The following is a 26,137-nucleotide window of genomic DNA, read 5'->3' on the forward strand; positions in this document are numbered from 1 at the left end:
CACACTGAGTTCTGCCTTCAAGGTATGATTTCATCCATCTCAAGGCATCGGGGGAAAAGTTGAACTTGGACAATTTTGTGATGAGAATCTCATGGTTAACAGTATCGAAAGCCTTCCTTGTGGTACCTTCAGGCGTTTGGAAATTGCTCCCAAGGATGAACCAGGCTTGTGGAGGTCTCCAAAAAATTTGCTGAGGTCTTGGCTGATTTCTTTTGATTTTCCCATGATGTCAAGCAAAGAGGCACTGAGTTTGAAGGTAGGCCTTGAAATACATCCACAGGTACACCTCCAATTGACTCAAATTATGTCTATTAGCCTATCAGAAGCTTCTAAAGCCATGACATAATTTTCTGGAATTTTCCATGCTGTTTAAAGGCATAGTCAACTTAGTATATGTAAACTTCTGACCCACTGGAATTCTGATACAGTGAGTTATAAGTGAACTAATCTGTCTGTAAAGAATGTTTTGAAAAATGACTTGTCATGCACAAAGTAGATGTCTTAACCGACTTGACAAAAATTGTTTGTTAACAAGAAATGTCTGGAGTGGTTGAAAAACGAGTTTTAATGACTCCAACCTAAGTATGTAAACTTCCGACTTATGATATTATACTATATGATATGATATTGGGATTACTATATGATATTGGGATTTCTCCGAATATCACACATAGATATTTCCTATGGCCGGATATGGACTCATATGATATCCTGAGATATGTGACATCCTATTTTCTCTCTTCATGTTGACAAATACTGACTGTATACATACCATATCTGTGTTTTCTCAGCACATTCAAGATAGGAAGTTATATTGAGTCCAGATATGTATATAAGGGCACAAGGCGAGACCCAAATGCAGACACAGGAGGCAGATGGTAGAGCTCTGATATTTATTATAACAAAGGGAGTAGGCAAAGGCAGGTCGGGGACAGGCGAGAGTTCATAAACCAGGTCAGAGTCCAAACAGACACAGACGATAGGCAGTCTCGAGGTCAGGCCAGACAGGGGTCAGAAACCAGACCCGAGTCCAAAACAGTACAAGGGGATAGGCAGGCTGGTAGTCAGAACAGGCAGAGTGGTCAGGCAGGCAGGTTCAGAGTCAGGACAGGCAAGGCAAGGGTAGAAACCAGGAGGACTAGAAACAAACAGAGACTGGGAAAAATAGGAGCAAGGAAAACCGCTGGTTGAACTGGCACAGAGAGACAGGAAACACTTGGCCATCTTAGTGCTAGAGGTGCCACTACAGACCCTGGTTGGATTCAAGGCTGTATCACAACTGGCCGTAATTGGGAGTCCCATATGGTGGCGCACAATTGGCCCAGTGTCGTCCGGGTTAGGGTTTGGCCGGTGTAGGCCTTCATTGTAAATAAGAATTTGTTCTTAACTTACTTGCCTAGTTAAATAAAGGTAAAAAAAACAAAAACATTTGCTCATCATAATCAGTACAACCTTCCAAAAAGTATTTTACACACATAAGTTGTGTCCATTACATTCTATGCAATAATTGGAATGCATGATTTCCTACCAGTACTTGAAAACAAATTAACAGTAAATAAAGAAATGAATACCATACAAACCATTCTCTGATAGTGATTTATTGATACAAGTAGCCCATGCCGGTGTTATGATACTGATCATTGATACTGATACTGATCATTTGTCGCCACAGATAGTTTGTTTACATTTTTACTGTTGTGACAACATGGAGTAGCTAGACCTATAACAGTTTTATCTAGTGGTTGCGTCGGGGATAACAGTTGTTGACAACTGTAGCATTGTAGCTAAGCCTAACCCTAACCCTTTTCCTAAACTTAACCTTATTCTCTTAACCTCCCTACTTTAATTCACCTAACCTGCTGTGTTAGTTCTCCTAACCTTCCACGTTAATTATCCTAACCTGCCATGTAAACAATCCACCTGTGGAGACAAATCACCAGTATCACCGGCAGCCAACCACGTCACCCCTGACACTCACTTGGAGCCATTCAGTGTTGTTGTTTATGTATGTAGCTTAGCTAGTGGGCTAAGTTGTAACATTAGCAATGTCTTTCAAAATGAGACAACTCACAAATGCAGAAATTCTGGAGATTTCTGTAAATTCTGACAATGATTCTGAGTATGACAGTGAGGAATCCGATTCTGACAGTGACAGTGACAGTGAGGAACTGCCCCCCAATCTTGTGGCCATTGAGAACCCTTAATAAGCTGAGGACCCCTTGCCCACAGACAAAGTCCTAGGCCCCTCTGAAGATGCTGGTGGTGATGGAGGCACACCAACAGTGGTGTGAAATACAGGAGGTCTGTGGTAGCTGGAAGGCCTCCAGCCATTTCACCCCTCCTGGCCCTGCTGTTTGCTTTGATGAGTCCCAGTCTGGAGTGCAAAGCCCCTTGCCATCTCCCTCTGATTCAGAGTGCTTCAAGCTGTTTCTATCAGGGGAGCTGGTGGGAGACATAGTGGAGGAGACCAATAGCTATGCTTTGGAGCTACAGGAGAAAAGAGAGCCACAGGGAGTGAGAAAGATCAAACCAGACTGTGTACTTGTCTATAATTGCAAAATGAGCAATCGGGGGCCTTGGTCAGGGAGGTGACCAAGAACCCAATGGTGACCAAGAACCCAGAGTTCCTCTGTGGAGATGGGAGAACCTTTCAGAAGGACAACCATCTCTACAGCATTCCACCAATCAGGCCTTTATGGTAGAGTGACAAGACGGAAGCCACTTCTCAGTAAAAGGTACATGACAGCCTGCTTGGAGTTTGCCAAAAGGCACCTAAAGGTCTCTCAGACCATGACAAACAAGATTCTTGGCCTGAATGCCAAGCGTCACATCTGGAGGAAACCTGGCACCATCCCTACGGTGAAGCATGGTGGTGGCAGCATCATGCTGTGGGGATGTTTTTCTGCGGCAGGGACTGGGAGACTAGTCAGGGTTGAGGGATGGATGAACGGAGCAAAGTACAGAGAGATCCTTGATGAAAACCTGCTACAGAGTGCTCAGGACCTCAGACTGGGGCGAAGGTTCACCTTCCAACAGGACAATGACCCTAAGCACACAGCCAAGACAACGCAGGAGTGACTTTGGGACAAGTTTCTGAATGTCCTTGAGTGGCCCAGCCAGAGCCTGGACTTGAACCCGATCTAACATCTCTGGAGACTTGAAAATAGCTGTGCAGCGACACTCCCCATCCAACCTGACAGAGTTTGAGAGGATCTGCAGAGAAGAATGGGAGAAACTCCCCAAATACAGGCATACCAAGCTTGTAGCGTCATAACCAAGAACACTCAAGGCTGTAATCACTGCCAAAGGTGCTTCAACAAAGTACTGAGCAAAGGGTCTGAATACTTATGTAAATGTATATATATATTTTTTTATTTGTAATAAATTTGCAAAAACAAGACTACTTCAGGAGAACAGCCGCCATAATGCCCTCCCAATCCATGTGACTGGGTCACTGGAGCACGCAGACATATATTGTTGTATTTTAAACTAGGTGGTTTGAGCCCTGAATGATGATTGGCTGAAAGCCATGGTATATCTGACAGTTCCCCCCTGGAAATTTCAGACTATAGGCACACACCCTTCTAACGGCCATGGTGCGTTATAAAACACAAACAAAAACAGCTGAGGGATGGGCCTGTCATAGACAGATTATCTTTTCTGTTGCTTATTTCTGTTGCTTATTTTTTTTCCTACAATCCTGTCTCTATAATTCCCTTATGTTTGTTGTTACTATAGAAGCACGGCAACTTCACTTACGTTTTTTTTTAATACAAATCAAATGTATTTGTCACGTGCCGAATACAACAAGTGTCTAGAGTTTACCGTGAAATGCTAACTTATGAGCCCTTTCCCAACAACGTTTTTAAAAAGTAAGAAAGTTAACAATAGATTACAAAAATAAAATAGTTAACATAACAATAACGAAGCTATATACAAGGAGTACCGGTACTGGGTATGAGGTAATTGGGTTGATCGATTGAGGTAATATGTACATGTAGGTTCGGCTAGGTGATTTAAAGTATTATGCACATTTAGGTAAGGGTGAAAAGCAGAAAGTCTGGGTAGCCGTTTTATTAATTGTTCAGCAGTCTTATGGCTTTGGGGTACTGCTTGTTGTAGCAGAGAGAACAGACTGTGACTTGGGTGGCTGGAGCCTTTAACAATTTTTAGGGCCTCCTCTGACACCGCCTGGTATAGAGGTCTTGGATGACAGGGAGCTCAGCCCAAGTGATGCACTGGGCCGTACTCACTACCCTCTGTAGCGCCTTGTGGTCAGATGTGAGCAGTTGCCATACCAAGCGGTGATGCAGCCAGTCAAGATGCTCTCGATGGTGCCGACAGGTCAGGAGATGCTGTGCGGATACAGTTAAAGTCAGGTCACAGGAAGGGAGGGCATTGGTGAATCAGACAACAGGGTTGGCCCGAGCACATCTCTGTCCCTTAGGTAATAGTTACGAGAGAGAGAGAAATAATTAGTGGCAGCATATACAAGATCACAAAGTACATCAGCTACAGCATTCTAACCCTGGGACTTAAAAAAAACTTAATGACATTTGATAGTCATGAGTCCGGGTCGACTCCAAAATGCCTCTGCCTTTGTCTCATTCATCTGTCCTTTCTCCTGAAGTGTGCATTTGTTCATTCCCTTCATGGATTTGTAACAAAGTTATTCAATATTGTGGAAAACACCCTGAAGCTTATGCCTATAATTGTGCAATGTTTTGGATCATCCATCCACATGGCATCTCATAAAAATGCAATTCCACTTCTAATCTTTGGATTAGTGGGAGGACAGTGTTCAAATCCCACCAGTTGCACATTTCACTCACACATCTACACTTTTTTAATTAACATACAAATCTCAATCACATCATGATGAGACATATCCAATTGTTTAAAATAAAGACAGTCTGGAAATTGTTTTTATCAGAGATGATTGGGTTCCCTATCCCTTTGCTTGTTAGAGGGAGAAATGTCCATCAATAAATGGGGAGACTGGACTACGATCAAGCGCGCAAAACTACCTGTATCAAAGAAAGCACGCAAACACTGTCAAGGCCCAGAACTATTCGACTGTCGGTTTACTAGCTCGTTGAAAGTTTTGTTGAACGTTTCCCCAAATTTGTCAAAAGAATCTCTCTAAAACTTAAACTCAGCAAAAAAATAAGCGTCCTCTCACTGTCAACTGCATTTATTTTCAGCAAACTTAACATGTGCAAATATTTATATGAACATAACAAGATTCAACAACTGAGACATGAACTGAACAAGTTCCACAGACATGTGACTAACAGAAATGGAATAATGTGTCCCTGAACAAAGGGGGGTCAAAATCAAAAGTAACAGTCAGTATCTGGTGTGGCCACCAGCTGCATTAAGTACTGCAGTGCATCTCATCCTCATGGACTGCACCAGATTTGTCAGTTCTTGCTGTGAGATGTTACCCCACTCTTCCACCAAGGCACCTGCAAGTTCCCGGACATTTCTGGGGGGAATGGCCCTAGCCCTCACCCTCCGATCCAACAGGTCCCTGACGTGCTCAATGGGATTGAGATCCGGGCTCTTCACTAGTCATGGCAGAACACTGACATTCCTGTCTTGCAGGAAATCACGCACAGAACGAGCAGTATTGCTGGTGGAATTGTCATGCTGGAGGATCATGTCAGGATGAGCCTACAGGAAGGGTACCACATGAGGGAGGAGGATGTCTTCCCTATAACGCACAGCGTTGAGATTGCCTGCAATGACAACAAGCTCAGTCCGATGATGCTGTGACACACCGCCCCAGACCATGACGGATTCTCCACCTCCAAATCGATCCCACTCCAGAGTACAGGCCTTGGTGTAACGCTCATTCCTTTGACGATAAACACGAATCCGACCATCACCCCTGGTGAGACAAAACAGCGACTCGTCAGTGAAGAGCACTTTTTGCCAGTCCTGTCTGGTCCAGCGACGGTGGGTTTGTGCCCATAGGTGATGTTGTTGCCGGTGATGTCTGGTGAGGACCTGCCTTACAACAGGCCTACAAGCCCTCAGTCCAGCCTCTTTCAGCCTATTGTGGACAGTCTGAGCACTGATGGAGGGATTGTGCATTCCTGGTGTAACTCGGGCAGTTGTTGTTGCCATCCTGTACCTGTCCCGCAGGTGTGATGTTCGGATGTACTGATCCTGTGCAGGTGATTTTACATGTGGTCTGCCACTGCGAGGACGATCAGTTGTCCGTCCTGTCTCCCTGTAGCGCTGTCTTAGGCGTCTCACAGTATGGACATTGCAATGTATTGCCCTGGCCACATCTGTAGTCCTCATGCCTCCTTGCAGCATGCCTAAGGCACGTTCATACAGATGAGCAGGGAACCTGGGCATCTTTCTTTTGTTGTTTTTCAGAGTCAGTAGACAGGCCTCTTTAGTGTCCTAAATTTTCATAAGTGTGACCTTAATTGACTACCATCTGTAAGCTGTTAGTGTCTTAACAACCGTTCTACAGGTGCATGTTCATTAATTGTTTAAGCATGGGAAACAGTGATTAAACCCTTTACAATGAATATCTGTGAAGTTATTTGGTCCTGAAAAGGTCCTGAAAAAGGGTTGTTTATTTTTTAGCTGAGTTTATTATTAGGGTGTGTATTATGTATTTGTAAAAAAAATGTTTGTTTTAGCTAGCTAGCTAGGTTATCCCAGCTAGCTAACAGCAAGCGTGAGCTGCCACTAACGTTACCTAACCAATGCAAGAAGGACGAATGTAATTAATTATCTTATTACTATTGACTATTGTCACTGACTGTAGCTAACTAACTACTATACTAATGTTAGAAAGCACAAGTAAGGTTAGCTACATACTGCTAGCTACATAAATGGCGTCAGTTGTCTAGCTAACGTTAATGTTAGTTTGGATAGTCCTAGCTGACCAGCTAGTTAGCTAATGTTGTAGCTAATGGTAGCTAGCTAGTTAACGTTAGATAGCTAGCCATTTGGCTACAAATTAAGCAAGTGTTAACGTTAGCTATCAAACTAGTATTGGAATAGACAAAAGTTATCATAATTGTTGTTATTCGGTTGTGTTAATGGTAATGGGATTTAAAAACATTTTTTTTATTTATTATTTTTTATTATTTATTACAAAAAACACAAGGAAGGGGTAACATTAAAGTATTAGAACATGAAGGACAAACAATACAGCATCAAGACACTATCAAACATGTATCAGTCTTTCCGCAACAGAGCCATCCTTATGTGTGAGGGTGCGTGTGCATGATAGTGATATAAAATATATGTCATAGTTTCCTTTTTCATGATCACAATTTTGTGAAACCCAAACCCTCCAAGATCCCCTCGGATAGTAGTATTTAACTCATTGAGAACTCTTTATTATACAGGTTGCAGAGAGGGTTGCAGAGGAGGTTGTGGAGGAGTGAGCCCTTGACTCCCCTGTACCATAAGCGGTGTTCAGACAAGACAATTGTGTAATCCTGCGTGTGTGTGTGTGTTATGTATGAATGTGTGTGTGTGTGTGCCAATCAGAATGCAGATTTTTGAATTGTTCACAAAAATTATTGCGTTAACTGTTAAAATGTTTTGGTTCTTTTACTGAAGACTCCGAAGTACACTTATAATAAACGGAACAGATTGATTTAATGTTCTCCGTAACACATTACAGTTGACTACTCTCTACAGTGTCTTCAGCCCAACTCTCTAATACATAATTGAACTTTTACCACCCTTGCATCTCGTAATCCAATCACTTCAATGCAAGAATGGAAACCTCATTAGTTAATTCAAATAACTCAACCCACATACAAGTATGCCCAAATAGGGAAGGAGGCCTTAGGGATCATATTTGGGGTAATGAAATGCCATGACTACATATTTTTACATTTAAGTCATTTAGCAGATGCTCTTATCCAGAGCGACTTACACAGTAGTGAGTGCATACATTTCATTCATTTATTCCCGTAATGGTCCCCCGTGGGAATCGAACCCACAACCCTGGCGTTGCAAACACCATGCTCTACCAACTGAGCCACACGGGACCCTTATGGTTGTAAGTTTTCATTGCTGACAGACCACCAGCGGCTTGTGAAAATACTAGGACCAAAAACAAGAGTTCCAGCTCTAGCAGCAGCCAGACTCCAGAGGTGGGCGTTAATACTAGCTGCATATCAGTATGACATACAATACGGAAAAAACGGAAATAGCTTGGTTGGATAAGTGTCCACACCCCTTGTAATAGCAATCCTAAATTAGCTCAGGTGTACCCAATCACCTTCAAAATCACACACCAAGTTAATTGGCCTCCATCTGTGTTAAATTGTAGTGATTCACATGATTTCAGGATAAATTCAGCAGTTCCTGTTGGTTCGCTCTGCTGGGTAGTGAATTGCAAAGCAGACATTTAACCATGAGCACCAACACTTTAAAAAGAACTCCAGGACAAAGTTGTGGAAAGGCACAAATCACCGGATGGATATACAAATATTTCAAAGGCCTTGATCATCCCTTGGAGCACAGTCAAGACAATTATTAAGAGGTTGAAGGTGTATGGCACCACCAAGACCATGTCTAGATCAGGCTGGTCCCTCCAAACTGGATGACAGAGCAAGTAGGAGACTGATCAGAGAGGCTACCAAGAGTCCAATGGCAACTTTGAAAGAGCTACAGGCTTTAATGGCCAAGACTGGTCAAAGTGTGCATGTGACAACAATAGCACTCCACAAATCTGGCATGTATGGAAGGGTGGCAAGAAGGAAGCCATCACTCAAGAAAAGCCACCTTGAATCCCGTTTGATGTATGCAACAAAAATACTAGGGAGATTCTGTAACCATGTGAAAAAAAGTTTTGTGGTCTGACGAAACCAAAGTGGAGCTTTTTGGCCTAAATGTAAAGCGTTACATTGGGCACAAACCCAACATGGCACATCACCCAAAGAACACCATCCCTAATGTGAAGCATGGTGGTGGCAGCATCATGTTATGGGAATGTTTCTCATCTGCACTTATCGAGATTGAATGGAGCAATGTACAGAAAAGCTGAAAATGGGACGGAAGTTCACCTTTCAGCATGACATCAACCCGAAGCACAGCCAAAGCTACAGTGGAGTGGCTAAGGAATAAAAAGGTAAATGTCCTTGAGTGGCCCAGTCAGAGCCTCAACCTAAATCCAATTGAAAATGTGTGGCATGACTTGAAGATTGCTGTCCATCAATGGTCCCTAAGGAACTTGACAGAGCTTAAACAGTTTTGTGAAGAAGAATGGTCAAATATTGCCAAATGTAGATTGGCAAAGTTGGTAGAAGCCTATCCCAACAGACTCATTGCTGTAATTACTGCCAAAGGTGCTTCCACCAAGTATTAACTCAGGGGGGTGAAGACTTATCCAATTATGATATTTCAGTTTTTAGTATTTTCAATATATACTTTTTTTTCACAATAAAAAAATAATCTTAAAAGTGTAGAGTGTGGTGTGTAGATAAGTGGAAAAATCCTAATTTAAATGCATGCACTTGACACAACTAAATATGAAAAGTTAAAGGGAGTGTAGACTTTCTATAGGCATCTTCTAATCTAAATTAAGATTTAGTGGAAATCTCTCTGCGCTCTCCCATCAAAAACTTCCTCTTTCTCTTCCCTCTCATTGATCCTGGGGGTTGGTGCTGGCCTCTGATAGGCTCATGGTCAGAGTTGTATGCGTTTCCCTCCAGGAGGACGTCTCCAGTGGTGGAGTAGATGGCCTTGGACCAGGTCAGCAAGTTACCAGGGGTGTAGTGGTAGAAGCTTCGGTTGTAATACCACCCAGACATGCAGTCCAGTATCAAGCTCGAGGAGAGGACTCTGTCCCTCACTTCCAGTTACCTGGCCCTCAAACTGATATATGTGCAAGACAAGAGGTGCACTGATCACCTACACACACACACAAATACAATCATTAGAATAATATATGACAAACGCACACACTCATTGTCTAAATTATGCTGAATTACTTCAGGAAATACTGAAATAATGGCGCCAAAGGAAATGGCTGCCGTTTTACGATCCTGTAACCAATTGTGCTATTGTGTATGTTTTTTCGCGTTATTTGTATCTTATTTTGTACCTAATGTTTCTGCCACCGTGCCTAATGACCGAAAAGAGCTTCTTGAAATCAGGGCAGCGATTACTCTCCACGTACAACGATTACTCACCCCGTACTGGAGGAATTCTTCTTCAACGAGTCGGATGGGAAGGATTTACTCCAGATACCCGACACGGCCCTCATCCCCATCATTCGCAGGAGGAAAAGACGGAGGTATCATGGATGACGGTCCGGGTGCCTTGTAAGGATTAGTCGCCGAGAGGGTAATCTACCTTTACCATTGTCCTATTAGCCAACGTACAATCAATTGATAATAAAATAGACGAACAACGGGCACATATATCCTACCAACGGGACATTAAAAACTGTAATATGGGTTTCAAACTTTTTCGGCAGGATAGAACAGTGGCCTCTGGTAAGTCAAAGGGCGGTGGCCTATGCATATTTGTAAACAACTGCTGGTGCACAAAATCTAAGGAGTAGTTTTAGTATTAACCTTATCAAAAGGCAAGTTTCATAGACCAAGGTTAAGCCTATTCCAATAAATATAACACACAAATGTTTCTCACCAATGACTTTTAATTTGCCACATGCTTCATTTTAACAATCTTTTAAATCATCTAAATCATTCAAAGGATTTAACAATAAACAAAATCCTTTAACAATCATTTAAAGCTGCAGTATGTAACTTAAGTTACTTGTGGTCATCCAATGTGATGCAACAGTAACAATATTGTGCTTCTAGCCTGCCTGAGAACTGCTGTATTCATTGGTTTTCATTTCCCTGTCTGGTTGGATTTCCCCGGCAGGTTATGTGCTGAGCCTAAAGTGTGATGTGTTCTCCGTCAGGGAGGAGGTGGTGCCACAGCTCTAATGGGTAGCACTATCATAGCTAGCTAGGTGAGCTCACATCCACACTTGGCTAGTGGAGATACTTAGCTGACAGACATGGAAGACGCAAGGGGCAAACGACCTGATCATCAGCCAGAGTAGGACTTCATTTGACCCTGGGGACCATCAGGGCAGACATGGTAAATCACAGAATCAGAATTTGAGCAGACATTCATCCAGAGTGATTCACAAGTAAGGAGCATCGCTGGGTCATACATGAAGATGGGACATACTGTACATCTTCTAATCTAAAGTAAGGGTTAGTGGCAATCACTACTCTCCCCTATGGCCGTGTTCTCGCTATCTGCTCTGCCCTCTCTCTCTTCCATTCAAATTTCCTCATTTTCTTCCTTGTCATTGGTCTTGGGGGCTGGCGCTGGCCTCTGATAGGCTGATGGTCAGAGTTGTAGGTGTTTGTCTCCAGGAGAACCTCACCATTGGTGGAGTAGATGGCCTTGGACCAGGTCAGCACATTACCAGGGGTGTAGGACCAGTAGGAGTGCCTAGACATGTAGGATATTATCCAGCTTGGGGAGAGGACTCTGTCCCACACTTCCACATCAGTTACTTGCCCCTCAAACTTATACACTTTCAAGACAGGAGGCTCATTGGTCACCTACACATGCATACACACACAGATAAACACACAGCATTTAATTAGAAAACATGATAATACAGTGCCTTTATACCCCTTGACTTTTTCCACATTTTGTTGTGTTACAGCCTGAATAAAACATTTATTAAATATATATTTGTCTCACCCATCTGCACACAATACCCCCTAATGACAAAGTGAAAAGAAAACAAGTTATTACAAATGTTTCCAAATTTATAGAAAAATAAATACAGAAATATCTAATTTGCATAAATATTCACACCCTGAATTAATACTTTGTACAAGCACCTTTGGCAGTGATTACAGCTGCGAGTCTCTTTGGTAAGTCTCTAAGCGCTTTCCACACCTGGAATGTGCAACATTTGCCAATTATACTTTTCAAAATTCTTCAATCTCTGTCAAATTGGTTGATTGGTTGATCATTGCTAGACAACCATTTTCAGGTCTTGCCATAGATTTTGAAGTAGATTTAAGTAAAAACTGTAATTCGGCCACTCAGGAAAATACACTGTCTTCTTGGTAAGTAACTCCAGTGTAGATGTTTTAGGTTATTGTCCTGCTGAAATGTGAATTCATCTCCCAGTGTCTGATGGAAAGCAGACTGTACCAGGTTTTCCTCTAGGATTTTGCCTGCGCTTACCTCCATTCCGATTCCAACACTATTCTTAAACACAGAGTGAGTCCATGCTACGTATTTTTGTGGCTTGTTAAGCACATTTTTACTCCTGAACTTACAGTATTTAGGCTTGCCTTAACTAAGCGGTTGAATACCCATTGACACAAGACATTTCAGATTTTCATTTTTAATCATTTGTAAAAAGGAAAAAAAAAACATAACTTCACTTTGACATTATGGGGTATTGTATGTAGGCCAGTCACCTAAAAAAATCTAAATTTAATACATTTTAAGTTCAGGCTGTAACACAACAAAATGTGGAAAAGTAAATGGGTTTGAATACTTTCAGAAGGCACTCTATATAATAAAGGCACACACTCATATACATTATCCTGAATTACTTCATTAGACAGTTCAGTATCTTTTTTGAGAGATATCGAAACTACCTCAAGACAGATGTTGAGAGGCTCGGGGTCAGCGGTGGTGCACTTACAGTGAGCTCTAAAACTATTGGGACAGTGACCATTTTTTTGTTGTTTTGGCTCTGTACACCAGCACTTTGGATTTGAAATGATACATGACCATGAGAGTGTAGGCTGTCAGCATTAAGTTGAAGGTGTTTTCATCCATATCGGGTGAAAAGTTTAGAAATTACAGAACTTTTTGTACATAGTCCCCCCATTTTAGGGGACCAAAAGTATTGGGACAAATTTACTTAAGCATATGTGTATTAAAGTACTAAAAATGTCAGTATTTGGTCCCATATTCATAGCACCCACTGACTACATCAAGCTTGTGATGCATTTGCCGTTTTGTATCATATCAAATCCAAAGTGCTGGAGTACAGAGCCAAAACAACAAAAACGTGTCACTGTCCCAATGCTTTTGGAGCTCACTGTATATAACCCTCTCTCTCACCTATTCTGCCACCCTCTCAACATGTCTCCCCCTCCCCCCTCCCCTCTCCCTCATCTTCCCCAATGTATTTCCTCTTACCTGGCCAAACACCCTCTTCCTGATACTGACAGTCCCGCCCCTCCACACCTGGGCCACGCCTGTCTTTTTCTCCCATGTAACGCACAGGCTGGTCCAGGGGCGTGGCTCTGTGATGGACCACAGCAGCCTATAGGAGCGGAAGGACTGAGAGGAGGAATGGATGGAGAGGCGGTCCATCCCACTGTTCCTTTCCAGTAACAGGTTCCAGTAGTTTCCCTGAGTGAGGCTGAAGAGAGTCAAGTCTTTTCCCTCCTCGGCCATGTAACGCAGACACACAGTCAGAGCAGAGAGAGAGGGAGAGGGGGTGGTGTAGGGAGAGGATGGAGAAGGAGAGGTGGAAGGAGAATGAGAGGGGTAGGGGGAGGGGGAGGAGGAGGGAGAAAAGTAGGGAGAGGAGGGAGAAGGAGAGGTGGAAGGAGAAGGAGAGGTGGAAGGAGAAGAGGAGGGAGAGAAGGGAGAAGGAGAGGTGGAAGGAGAAGGAGAGGTGGAAGGAGAAGAGTAGGGAGAGGAGGGAGAAGGAGAGGTGGAAGGAGAAAGAGAGGGGTAGGTGGTGGGGGAGGGCGAGGGAGAGGAGGAGGGAGAAGGAGAGGTGGAAGAAGGAGAGGGGGAGGTAGTGGGGGAGGAAGAGGAGGAGTAAGGAGAAGTGGAAGAAGAGGGGTAGGTAGAGGAAAAGGCAGAGGAGGAGGAAGGAGAGGTGGAAGGAGGAGAGGGGTAGGGAGAGGAATAGGCAGAGGAGAAGGGAAAAGAAGTGGAAGAAGAAGGAGAAGGGTAGGTGGTGGGGGAGGAAGAGGAGTAGGGAGAGGAGGAGGAAGGAGAGGGGTAGGGAGAAGAGTAGGCAGAGGAGGAGGAAGAGGAGGAGGAAGGAGAGGTGGAAGGAGAAGGGTAGATGGTGGGGGAAGGAGAGGGAAAGATTGCGTCTGTGTACATGGTGAATCCTGTGCTATACGAATATGACACTGTAAACATCTGACCACGCAGGTCTGAGGTGGACGGGCCTGGGCCTGGGGGCAGAGAATCAATCACTAATGAATCCCTCCATCAGCAATCAACCAATCATTCAATCAAATATTATCTGTAAAAAGTGATTTGTTGCTGTACACTTCAAAGAACCCAGATCAAATGCAGTGTAGCAAACGGTGGGGCAGCGAAGCGAACCCAGGTCGCTGGCGTGAAAGGCAAACAGCCTACACATCGTGCCAATAGCATTGACCCACTTGGTAGGAATTGTAACGTGCCTCATATAGAGGATCACTACAGTAGTACCTGTGTGAGTATTTGTGTATTTGAAAAACGGTACCTGAAGGGGTTGTACTGGGCGATGATGTTCTTGCCCCAGTTCGTCCCAACACCAACAGCAGTGCGAGAGCGTTGAACAGCACGGGAATCATCTCCATCTTCTCGAGTCAGACGCTTTGGCAGTGTGAGGCGTTTAAGTGAAGTAAGATCCTGAGTTTGAGCGGCCCCAATCAACATGTGGCTATGGGTTTCGCTTCCCACTTACTAAAGAGTTTCGCTTCTGCAAAAAATGTCACATGTTTGTGAAGAAACTTGACTATAGTTTTTTTTAGACTGGTCGCAGTAGCCTACAATCATACAGCAATGAAGACAATAGCCTAATAGGCCTTACAGACAAATCACCAAGATTCTGAAAAGAAAGTAACAGGTATAGGCCAGCTAGGCCAGCTATTTTTGAAGGGTTTACTTGCAATGAGCTTAATATGTTGTTGTTTCACTTACCTCACCTCAATTTGTTGTATATCCCAGTAATCGTCTGCTTCTCCAAGGCCTGATAAGCCTGTTGGCTCTGACAGACTGTATCAGGGCTCATTCAGGAGACCAGGCACAATAATGCCTTCCTCATCCCTGTGACTGGGTCACTGGAGCAGACGTTGATCTTGTGTGTGTTCCTTTCTGTATATTCCGGTTTGGGTGTGTGTATTCATTTCTGTGTGCATGTGTGTGTGTACAATGGCTATGTGTGTGCTCCATTGACTCTGTGACTGGCCCATAATCCAAATTAGGCCATGGCCAGTCTGCCTGACCCTGGTGGCCTAATGATGCTGCTGATCCTGATGATGATAACAGATATTATGGATTACAGTGTGTATGGTATGTGTCTTAGTATGTGTGTTTAATGCGTATTGTTTGTTTAGTCAGCTCCAGTCTCCCAGCAGAGACAACCAACAGACATTTCCCTCTGAGGCCATGATTCCATTTCTGTGTTTGTGTTTGTGTTTGTGTGTGTGTGTGTGTGTGTGTGTGTGTGTGTGTGTGTGTGTGTGTGTGTGTGTGTGTGTGTGTGTGTGTTCTCTTTTCTTTTTGATCTGAAAGTGCATCATTTTCATTCCATATTTCCACTGAAATCTACTTAATAATAGAAATGGGCATTATTTAAGTTTTCTCACAATCCTATTTGAATCCAAATACAGCACCATTTGTCCAACAAATGTAAATACAGTAAAATGTCATCATGCATACAACAATATCACATGTTGTTCTCCATCAAGCTCTATTCCCTGGATTGAGCCATGAGTTCTAATTTATGATGCTAGGGGTTCTGTGGCTAAAGCAAATAAATAACTGGACAGAGGGCATCCCTGTCTTGTCCCTCAGGATAACTTAAATGGATCAGAGATTTGTCTATTTGTTCTTATAGCTGCTTTAGGGGTTTTATACAATAGCTCAATCCAGGAAATAAATACCACACCAAGACCAAACTTTTTTTAAGACAGCCACCAAATATGCCTATTCCACCTGATCAAAAGATTTTTCAGCATCTAATGATAATGCCACTTTTGGAAGGTTCAAGTTCCTGGTATGATGGATTATATTAAAAAAATTCTCGGAGATTATCTGAAGACATCATATTCTGTATGAACCCTGTTTTATCTAAGTAAATCAACTTATGTATTACTATTTCTATGTGAAAGGCCAATACCTTAGCAATGATTTTGTAATCCACATTCAAAAGTGATACTGGGTGGAAGGATCCGCATAACAATGGATCCGTATCTTTCTTTTAAAACAGGGTGATTCTAGCATTGTGAAAGAGGTCGTCACTTTTCTCTAGAGCTGCTGTGAGCATAAGCTCACGTAGGGAAATGTTTCTATCAATATTCATACATTTTGTTTTTGGGATTGATACAGATTGTGATAAAATGTTTTAAAGACTGAGTTAATTTCAGAAGAATCCATTGTTATGCTACCTTCTGGGATTTTAATGCCATGGATGGTACATTCCTCCTCCTCCTTCTTGATTTGCCAAGCAAACATTTCCCCCTCCCTTTCACCCTGCTCAATCTATTGTTGTTTGGATTTCAGGACTACAATCTCTGCAGAACAGGTTTTTATTGTGTTATATTCAAGCTTCAAAGTTTTCCACTGTCTAAACTGTGCTTTATTTCTAAAATCATGGATTTTCTGTTCTAGTATCTTCTTTTTCTCATGTGAAGAGTAAAACAGGATACAACCTCTCATATATGCTTTAAGAGCTTCCCAGACAACAGTTGGGCATACCTCATTATCTACATTTATTCCCCAAAACAATGTATATATGTGTATTGAGATATGAGGTAAACTCCTTATCTCCAAGTAACATGGTGTTGAATCGCCATGTCAATGTTATTGGCATAGGAGGTTTGAGCTTTAAAGTGAAGGACAATGGGCTATGATCAAATCAAATCAACGTTTATTTGTCACGTGCGCCGAATACAACAGATGTAGACCTTACAGTGAAATGCTTACTTTCAGGCTCTAACCAATAGTGCAAAAAAGGTATTAGGTGAACAATAGGTAAGTAAAGAAATAAAAACAACAGTTAAAAAGACAGTGAAAAATAACAGTAGCGAGGCTAGATACAGTAGCGAGGCTATAAAAGTAGCGAGGCAACATACAGACACTGGTTAGTCAGGCTGATTGAGGTAGTATGTACATGTAGATATTCTAGGAATTTACATTAAGGTACAACGTTAACCTGTTATGGCTAGGGGAAAGTATTTGCACGGCCGGATAAAAAACGTACCCGATTTAATCTGGTTACTACTCCTGCCCAGTAACTAGAATATGCATATAATTATTGGCTTTGGATAGAAAACACCCTAAAGTTTCTAAAACTGTTTGAATGGTGTCTGTGAGTATAACAGAACTCATTTGGCAGGCCAAAACCTGAGAAGATTCCTTACAGGAAGTGGCCTGTCTGACCATTTCTTGATCATCTCTAACAAATACAGGGGATCTCTGGCATGACGTGACACTTCCTACGGCTCCCATGGGCTCTCAGAAGGCGGGAAAAAGCTGAACGATGTAATTCCATCCCCAGGCTGAAACACATTAGCGCGTTTGGCAAGTGCTCTATCAGAGGGCCATTAGACTGAGGCTCGTGCATGAGTGGATAGCATGCTTTTACTTTCACTCTCTTTGTAATAAAAAACGATTTCCCGGTCGGAATATTATCGCTTTTTTACGAGAAAAATGGCATAAAAATTGATTTTAAACAGCGGTTGACATGCTTCGAAGTACGGTAATGGAATATTTAGAATTTTTTTTCTTCTGCTGACATAATCTAATGTTTTGCTTTCGTTGTAAAGCCTTTTTGAAATCAGACAGTGTGGTTAGATTAACGAGAGTCTTGTCTTTAAAATGGTGTAAAATAGTCATATGTTTGAAAAATTGAAGTTTTTGCATTTTTGAGGTATTTGAATATCGCGCCACGGGATTACACTGGCTGTTGAGTAGGTGGGACGCAAGCGTCCCACCTAGCCCATAGAGGTTAATTAAAGAAAAGTTTACAATAAAAAGTTAGTTTTTTAAGTCAGATTTGGTATAAGGTTGTTAATTACATTTGTGTCGTCTTCATTTGGGCAATAGCAATTCAGTTATCCCATCATTGTGTCACAGGTCAGGTTTTCTCCCTTGAGTGTACTACCTGAGGTTGCCACTGGAGAGCACCCTTGGGTTACTTCTAGTATCCAGGTGACCCTGATTGGGCTTATTGGGATCACCTGCTGGATGACTATTTAGGTTCCTCTGTGGACTGGGCCAGTTGCTCAGGTCTCATGTTTTGGTCAGTGTTCTCGTGTGCCCTTGCGTTGTTGTTTTGCTATGGAGACCTTAAGTAAATATTCTGGATTTACCCTTACCTCTGCCTGCTGTGTTTCTCTGCGCCTGGGTCCGAGTTTGTACTAGCACTAATGTCACCCAGCAGAGATTTCTCCATCGTCCGAGGGACACTCCGAGCTCCACCATTTACGGTCGGCTCACTCACCATGGAACAGTGATTGGTCGCCATGAGGCGCGGCTGAAGACATTGTTGGAGGATTTAGGAACTCTTGTGTTCACTCTACAGACGGGAGCAACTGCTGCTGCACCTGTGGTTTTCACTTACACACATACTTTCCACACTTTTATTACCCTCGGGTCCAGTGGACCCGAACACCACATGTAATATAAATGTGTGGGGGGTGCACTCAATGAAAATGTGTTCTTTTACATGTTCTTCACAGAAAATGAGCCAAGGAAAATAATGATTTGTATAATTTTTCTTTTAGTAAACATTGAAAATTGGTCCCACAGACCCAAACACCACACAAGGGTCAAATTGAAGATATGGCAAACAGAAGTGGCAATATCATCCGCTATAAGTTGTCAGACCCCGGTGGCTTGTCATTGTTGACAGACGACAATCATTTTTTCACCTGTTCCACACTCACTTTACACAATTCAAAATTAAAATGATTGTCTTTCATAATTTCGTCAGATATACTTGGATGTGTAGTGTAAGTGTTTGTTGTTGGCATGTCATGCCTACATTTGCTAATCTTGCCAATACATTTTTTTAAAAGTAGTTGGCAATATCAGTCGATTTTGTGATGAATGAGCCATCTGATTCAGTGAATGATGGAGCTGAGTTTGCTTTTTTCCCAAAATTTCATTTAAGGTGCTCCAAAGCATTTTTCTATCATCCTTTGTCATTTATCTTTGTTTCGTAGTGTAGTTTCTTATTTTTATTCAGTTTAGTCACATGATTTCTCAATATGCAGTACTTTTGCCAATCCGTTGTGCAGCCAGACTTATTTGCCATTCCTTTTGCCTCATCCCTCTCAACCGGACAATTATTAACCTCTCTAGGGTCGGCGGGACAAAATCGTCCCACCTACATAACAGCCAGTGGAATCCTGTGGCGCGTTATTCAAATACCTTAGAAATGCTATTACTTCAATTTCTCAAACATATGACTATTTTACACCATTTTAAAGACAAGACTCTCGTTAATCTAACCACACTGTCCGATTTCAAAAAGGCTTTACAACGAAAGCAAAACATTAGATTATGTCAGCAGAGTACCCAGCCAGAAATAATCAGACACCCATTTTTCAAGCTAGCATATAATGTCACAAAAACCCAGAAGACAGCTAAATGCAGCACTAACCTTTGATGATCTTCATCAGATGGCACACCTAGGACATTATGTTATACAATACATGCATGTTTTGTTCAATCAAGTTCATATTTATATCAAAAACCAGCTTTTTACATTAGCATGTGACGTTCAGAACTAGCATACCCCCCGCAAACTTCCGGTGAATTTACAAAACATTTACTAAATTACTCACGATAAACGTTCACAAAAAGTATAACAATTATTTTAAGAATTATAGATACAGAACTCCTCTATGCACTCGATATGTCCGATTTTAAAATAGCTTTTCGGTGAAAGCACATTTTGCAATATTCTAAGTAGATAGCCCGGCATCACAGGGCTAGCTATTTAGACACCCAGCAAGTTTAGCACTCACCAAAGTCAGATTTACTATAAGAAAAATGTTATTACCTTTGCTGTTCTTCGTCAGAATGCACTCCCAGGACTTCTACTTCAATAACAAATGTTGGTTTGGTCCCAAATAATCCATCGTTATATCCAAACAGCGGCGTTTTTTTCGTGCGTTCAAGACACTATCCGAAATGGTAAATCAGGGTTACGAGCATGGCGTATTTCGTGACAAAAAAATTCTAAATATTCCATTACCGTACTTCGAAGCATGTCAACCGCTGTTTAAAATAAATTTTTATGCAATTTATCTCGTAAAAAAGCGATAATATTCCGACCGGGAATCTGCGTTTCGGTAAATAGAGGGAAAAAAAGAAAGACGGGGGCGACCAGTGCACACGCCTAAGCCCACAAGGCGATAATGTGTTTCAGCCTGGGGCTGGAATGACGACCTTCAGCTTTTTCCCAGGCTCTGAGAGCCTATGGGAGCCGGGGGAAGTGTCACGTCACCGCAGAGATCCTTTGTTTTGGAAAGAGATGTCAAAGAAAGCCAATAAATGGTCAGACAGGCCACTTCCTGTAAAGGAATCTCTCAGGTTTTTGCCTGCCATATGAGTTCTGTTATACTCACAGACACCATTCAAACAGTTTTAGAAACTTTAGGGTGTTTTCTATCCATATCTAATAAGTATATGCATATTCTAGTTACTGGGTAGGAGTAGTAACCAGATTAAATCGGGTACGTTTTTTATCCGGCGGTGTAAATACTGCCCCCTAGCCCTAAGAGGTTAAGCAGACCACCATAGTGCCTGTGCCCAAGAACATGAAGGTAACCTGCTTAAATGACTACAGACCCGTGGCACTCACGTCTGTAGCCATGAAGTGCTTTGAAGGGCTGGTCATGGCTCACATCAACACCATTATCCCAGAAACCCTAGACCCACTCCAAATTTGCATACCGCCCCAACAGATCCATAGATGATGCAATCTCTGATGCACTCCACACTGCCCTTTCCCACCTGTACAAAAGGAACACCTATGTGAGAATTCTATTCAGTGACTACAGCTCAGCGTTCAACACCATAGTGCCCTCAAAGCTCATCAATAAGCTAAGGACCCTGGGACTAAACACCTCCCTCTGCAACTGGATCATGAACATCCTGACGTGCCGCCCCCAGGTGGTAAGGGTATGAAACAAAACATCTGCCATGCTGATCCTCAACACAGGGGCCCCTCAGGGGTTCATGCTCAGTCCCCTCCTGTACTCCTTGTTCACTCATGACTGCACAGTCAGGCACGACTCCAACACCATCATTAAGTTTGCAGATCACCGACAACGATGTGACAGCATATAGGGAGGAGGTCAGAGACCTGGTCGTGTGGTGCCAGGACAACAACCTCTCCCTCAACGTGATCAAGACAAAGGAGCTGATTGTGGACTACATGAAAAAGAGGTTCCGAGCACACCCCCATTCTCATCAACGGGGCTGTAGTGGAGCAGGTTGAGAGTTTCAAGTTCCTTGGTGTCCACATCACCAACAAACTGACATGGTCCAAGCACACCACGGCAGTCGTGAAGAGGGCACGACAAGACCTATTCCCCCTCAGGGGACTGAAAATATTTGGCGATAAACGTTCACAAAAAGTATAACAATTATTTTAAGAATTATAGATACAGAACTCCTCTATGCACTCGATATGTCCGATTTTAAAATAGCTTTTCGGTGAAAGCACATTTTGCAATATTCTAAGTAGATAGCCCGGCATCACAGGGCTAGCTATTTAGACACCCAGCAAGTTTAGCACTCACCAAAGTCAGATTTACTATAAGAAAAATGTTATTACCTTTGCTGTTCTTCGTCAGAATGCACTCCCAGGACTTCTACTTCAATAACAAATGTTGGTTTGGTTCCAAATAATCCATTGTTATATCCAAACAGCGGCATTTTGTTCGTGCGTTCAAGACACTATCCGAATGGTAAAGAAGGGTGACGAGCACGGCGCATTTCGTGACAAAAAATGTCTAAATATTCCATTACCGTACTTCGAAGCATGTCAACCGCTGTTTAAAATCAATTTTTATGCCATTTTTCTCGTAAAAAAGCGATAATATTCCGACCGGGAATCTGCGTTTAGGTAAAAAGACGAAAGAAAATAAAGCACGGGGTCGACTCGTGCACGCGCCTAAGCCCATTGTCCTCTGATCGGCCACTTGCCAAACGCGCAAATGTGTTTCAGCCTGGGGCTGCCTCGATATCATTCAGCTTTTTCCCGGGCTCTGAGAGCCTATGGGAGCCGTAGAAAGTGTCACGTTACAGCAAAGATCCTCAGTCTTCAATAAACAGAGACAAGAAGAACAAGATCTTGTCAGAGAGGGCACTTCCTGTAAGGAATCTTCTCAGGTTTTTGCCTGCCATATGAGTTCTGTTATACTCACAGACACCATTCAAACAGTTTTAGAAACTTTAGGGTGTTTTCTATCCAAAGCCAATAATTATATGCATATTCTAGTTACTGGGCAGGAGTAGTAACCAGATTAAATCGGGTACGTTTTTTATCCGGCCGTGTCAATACTGCCCCCTACCCCCAACAGGTTAAATTCCTCATTAGTCCACTGGGATTTAACAGTTTTTACAGTCATTTTCTTAATGGGTGTATTAACTAGTAAGTGGGATAAGCAATATCATAAATGTGTCAAGAGCATCATATGTTTGCTCCTCATCACACAACACGGACTAAAAAATATTCTTTACATCAACAACATAGAAATCCATACAAAACTTATTGTATGACCTCTTATACACTATATTAGGCCCAGCCTTTGGAACTTTGGTTTTCCAAGATATGGGGACTATAATGTGACCACTACATCCGATGGATCTGGATACTGTTTTCAAGCAAATTTCTGCAGCATTAGGTAAAGATGTGATCAATACATGTTGAGGATTTCATTCCTGTGCCGTTTGTAACTACCCTGGTGGGTTGATTAATAAACTGAACCAGGTTGCAGGCACTGGTTACAGTTTGAAGCTTTTTCTTGAGTGGGCAGCTTGATGAAAGTCAGTCGATATTTAAATCACCAAGAAAACATACCTCTCTGTTGATATCACATTTCACACATGTTATCCAGATACTGACTGTTAGCACTTGGTGGTCTATAGCAGCTTCCCACAAGAATGGGCTTTAGGTGAGGCAGATGAACCTGTAGCTGTATTACTTCAACAGTATTTAACATTAGATCCTCTCTAAGCTTTACAGGAATATGGCTCTGAATATAAACAGCAACACCTCCACCATTGCATTACTGTCTTTTCTGTAAATGTTATAACCTTGTATTGCTACCACTGCATCATCAAAAATATTATCTAAGTGAGTTTCAGAGATATTAGTGAAATCTGTTACTAGCAAGTTATTAATTTCATGAACCTTGTTTCTTAAGCTACATATGTTAACATGGGCTATTTTGTGCACTTTTCTGGGATGCTTTCTTGTTTTCATTGCTTTACTGTGAAGCTTAGCAGAAGTAGACATGCTCATGTTATTTATGTTAGTGCAGGGTGAGCTGCACACAGTGGACTTCAAACTAGGGTACACCGCCTCAGTGCTAACAGCATAAATCTGGTTCATAGGCACATCATTGCTGCATACAATAGCTGGAGGATCAGCAAAGGCAATCAATGACCTAAATTAGGTTACTTACATTGTGTCTACCAATGCCCCTGGTATGATGTATATTTGCTAAAGCATTATGACAACTCAGCGACACAATGGTAGGGATTAACTGAGCTGGGCTTGGGTCATTGATAAGTCATTGTCTCAACGCAGCCTTATAATGCTGTGAAAGAATCCAGGAAGCCAAATGATTTGGGTGGATCCCATCCATCTTATAAAACGTGCTTTGTTTCCAAAGGTATCGGAATTGTCAACAAAAGTTACACCCATTGAGCTGCAATAACCATGTAGCCAGTTGTGAAGAGAAATAATCCTGCTAAAGTGTTCAATGCTGCAATTCAGAGAGGGCACAGGGCCAGATATGATGGGTCTTTCGTTAGTGTCTAGCAGAGAGTCAATCGGCTCTTTAAAATCCAGCTGTTCAGAGCTGCCCTTCATAATGTCATTAAAACCCACATGGACTATGATAGAATCAATTTCCATGTCCTGATGTAGTACATTCGGGAGCAGCTTATTAATGTAATTTACTTGAGCTCTGGGATAGGACATTGTTTTTGCACCTGGAACAGTCACATTTCTTATCATGGAGCTAACTAAAATCACAGCTGGAGAGAAGGACGAGGAAATCCTCCCTCTCCCACGCCCACGCTTCGCAGAACCCTTTAAGGATGTGCGAGCGGCAGGATAAGTTGAGTCCTTAGCTCCCTGGTGCAGGCCTCCGACAGATGGAGAAGCCCCGCTCGATCCAGGGATGGAAGGTTGCCGACGTTGACTTGGAAATCATAGGGGAAGGAGTAGGAGTAGGCACAGCGGCCAGAGACAGGTACACCCAGCATCAAAGGTGCAGGAAGATCAGGTTCCAGGGCGGAAAAACTATTTGTTGTTTGTATCCACTCAGGGCCTCTCGTTGGGAGTGTAGACTCCTTTGCGGAAGGCCGCTGTGACATCCACGGCTCGTGATGTGCAACCATGCTCCTCTTGCTATGCTCCTTCAACTCCGCTATCAGATGGGGGAGGAGAGTTAGGAGATGGCTCCCCTGGCGAAACAAACTCCGGTTAACACTGGCCAGTCTGATAATGACAAACGACAAGCAAACGTCCAGCAAACAAACGACAAACAAACGTCCAGCCACCGGCGTAGAAAAGGTAAACATTCAACTCTGCGGTTTCTCCAGTTTCTTAGATTGGTTGGCGACCTGCGTGATCAAGGAAGCCACCTCAAGACAATAATCCTCGGCAAGCAAACAATTGTAGCATTGGAACTCTGAGTGATCCAGTTTGTCCTGAAACAAAGCGTAGTAGATACAGCTCCTACAGCACTGGAACCATTCATTTACTTCTCCAGACAAAGTGGGCTCCATTGCATAACTCATCTGGGACTAACTGTGTTAGCTTGATGGCTAGCAGTTTAGCTAGGTTAGTGGCTCTGTCAAGCAGGCTTCAACCTGTCAGTTAAGTGGGATTCCGGGACAAGAAATAGCGGCCCTAGCCGTTAAAAGTTAACCGCCTCACGGAATCCATGCAAAAACGAGTCTGGAATTTATATTTAACAAAGATGGGTTATGTTTTAGTAAAAAATAACAAACATACAGTGTTCAGCTGCGCACTCTGATGACGTATGTGTTCCCAGACGTTCGCAGCCGATTGAATGCTGACAGACTTAGCAGAAAAGTACTCCTCCATCCATGTAAAGTTCAGCTGGAAACTCCCTGGCCCTGTCCCTGGCTGTTATTCTGGTTGCCAAGTGTTAACTTCTCAGCTCCTCTGCTGTAAATCTGCGCATTTTTTGTTAGATACTTCTCTCCTCAGACAGCTGTCAATCATTCAAAGAGCTGTCTGCACCATGCAGCTGTCACCGACAAAGGGAAGGGGCTACGGTGGGGAGAGTGAGCTACACCTCTGACTACGCATTTCGGTGATTGAAATACATAAATGAATAGAGGAAAAACTTAAATTCAACAAGTACATTTTATTTAACTTTGCTGTCAGCTGGCAGCTTATTTTTAGTTTCAGAATCATATGCATTCAATTTGAAATTCTGCAGATTTTGGTCAGAATTGGATTCCGTGCGTGTCTACACATACACATTTATGCTACTCTAAAGGTAAACCACACCGGTGTCACAATACCAAACTGTAAAGGCTTTCAATATACAGTACCATGCAAAAGTTTGGAGACACCTACTCATTCCGGGGTTTTTCTTTATTTTTACTATTTGCTACATTGTAGAACAAAAGTGAAGACATCACAAGTATGAAAATAACACATACTGAGTAATGTAGTAACCAAAAAAATATATACATTTATATTGTTCAAAGTAGCCACCCTTTGCCTTGATGATAGCTTTGCACACTCTTGGCATTCTTTCAACCAGCTTCATTTTTACATTTTAGTAATTTAGCAAACGCTCTTATCCAGAGCGACTTACAGTAGTGAATGCATACATTTCTTTCTCTGTACTGGTCCCCCGTGGGAATTGAACCCACAACCCTGACGTTGCAAACACCA

At 42.5% G+C, this 26,137-nt stretch overlaps 1 protein-coding gene and 1 non-coding gene across 4 annotated transcripts; both read right to left on the bottom strand.

Moving 5' to 3' along the window:
* Positions 1 to 7,959: 7,959 nt before the first annotated feature.
* On the bottom strand, positions 7,960 to 8,035 carry trnaa-ugc (transfer RNA alanine (anticodon UGC)). Its single transcript has one exon. It is a non-coding gene; the product is annotated as a tRNA-Ala (tRNA).
* Positions 8,036 to 10,631: 2,596 nt separating this feature from the next.
* Positions 10,632 to 15,166, bottom strand: jelt (Jeltraxin). Of its 3 annotated transcripts, none has more exons than XM_045688812.2 (4): positions 14,934 to 15,166; positions 14,489 to 14,707; positions 13,192 to 14,192; positions 10,632 to 11,579 (listed from the first exon to the last, which is right to left on the bottom strand). In XM_045688812.2, the coding sequence occupies exons 2-4, from the start codon at positions 14,583 to 14,585 to the stop codon at positions 11,247 to 11,249; spliced, it is 1,431 nt and encodes a 476-aa protein (XP_045544768.1). In that variant the 5' UTR covers positions 14,586 to 14,707; positions 14,934 to 15,166; the 3' UTR covers positions 10,632 to 11,246.
* Positions 15,167 to 26,137: the final 10,971 nt, after the last annotated feature.

The sequence above is a fragment of the Salmo salar genome, chromosome 11, assembly GCF_965601325.2.
Source record: "Salmo salar chromosome 11, fSalSal1, whole genome shotgun sequence".
In the NCBI taxonomy this organism is placed as follows: domain Eukaryota; kingdom Metazoa; phylum Chordata; class Actinopteri; order Salmoniformes; family Salmonidae; genus Salmo; species Salmo salar.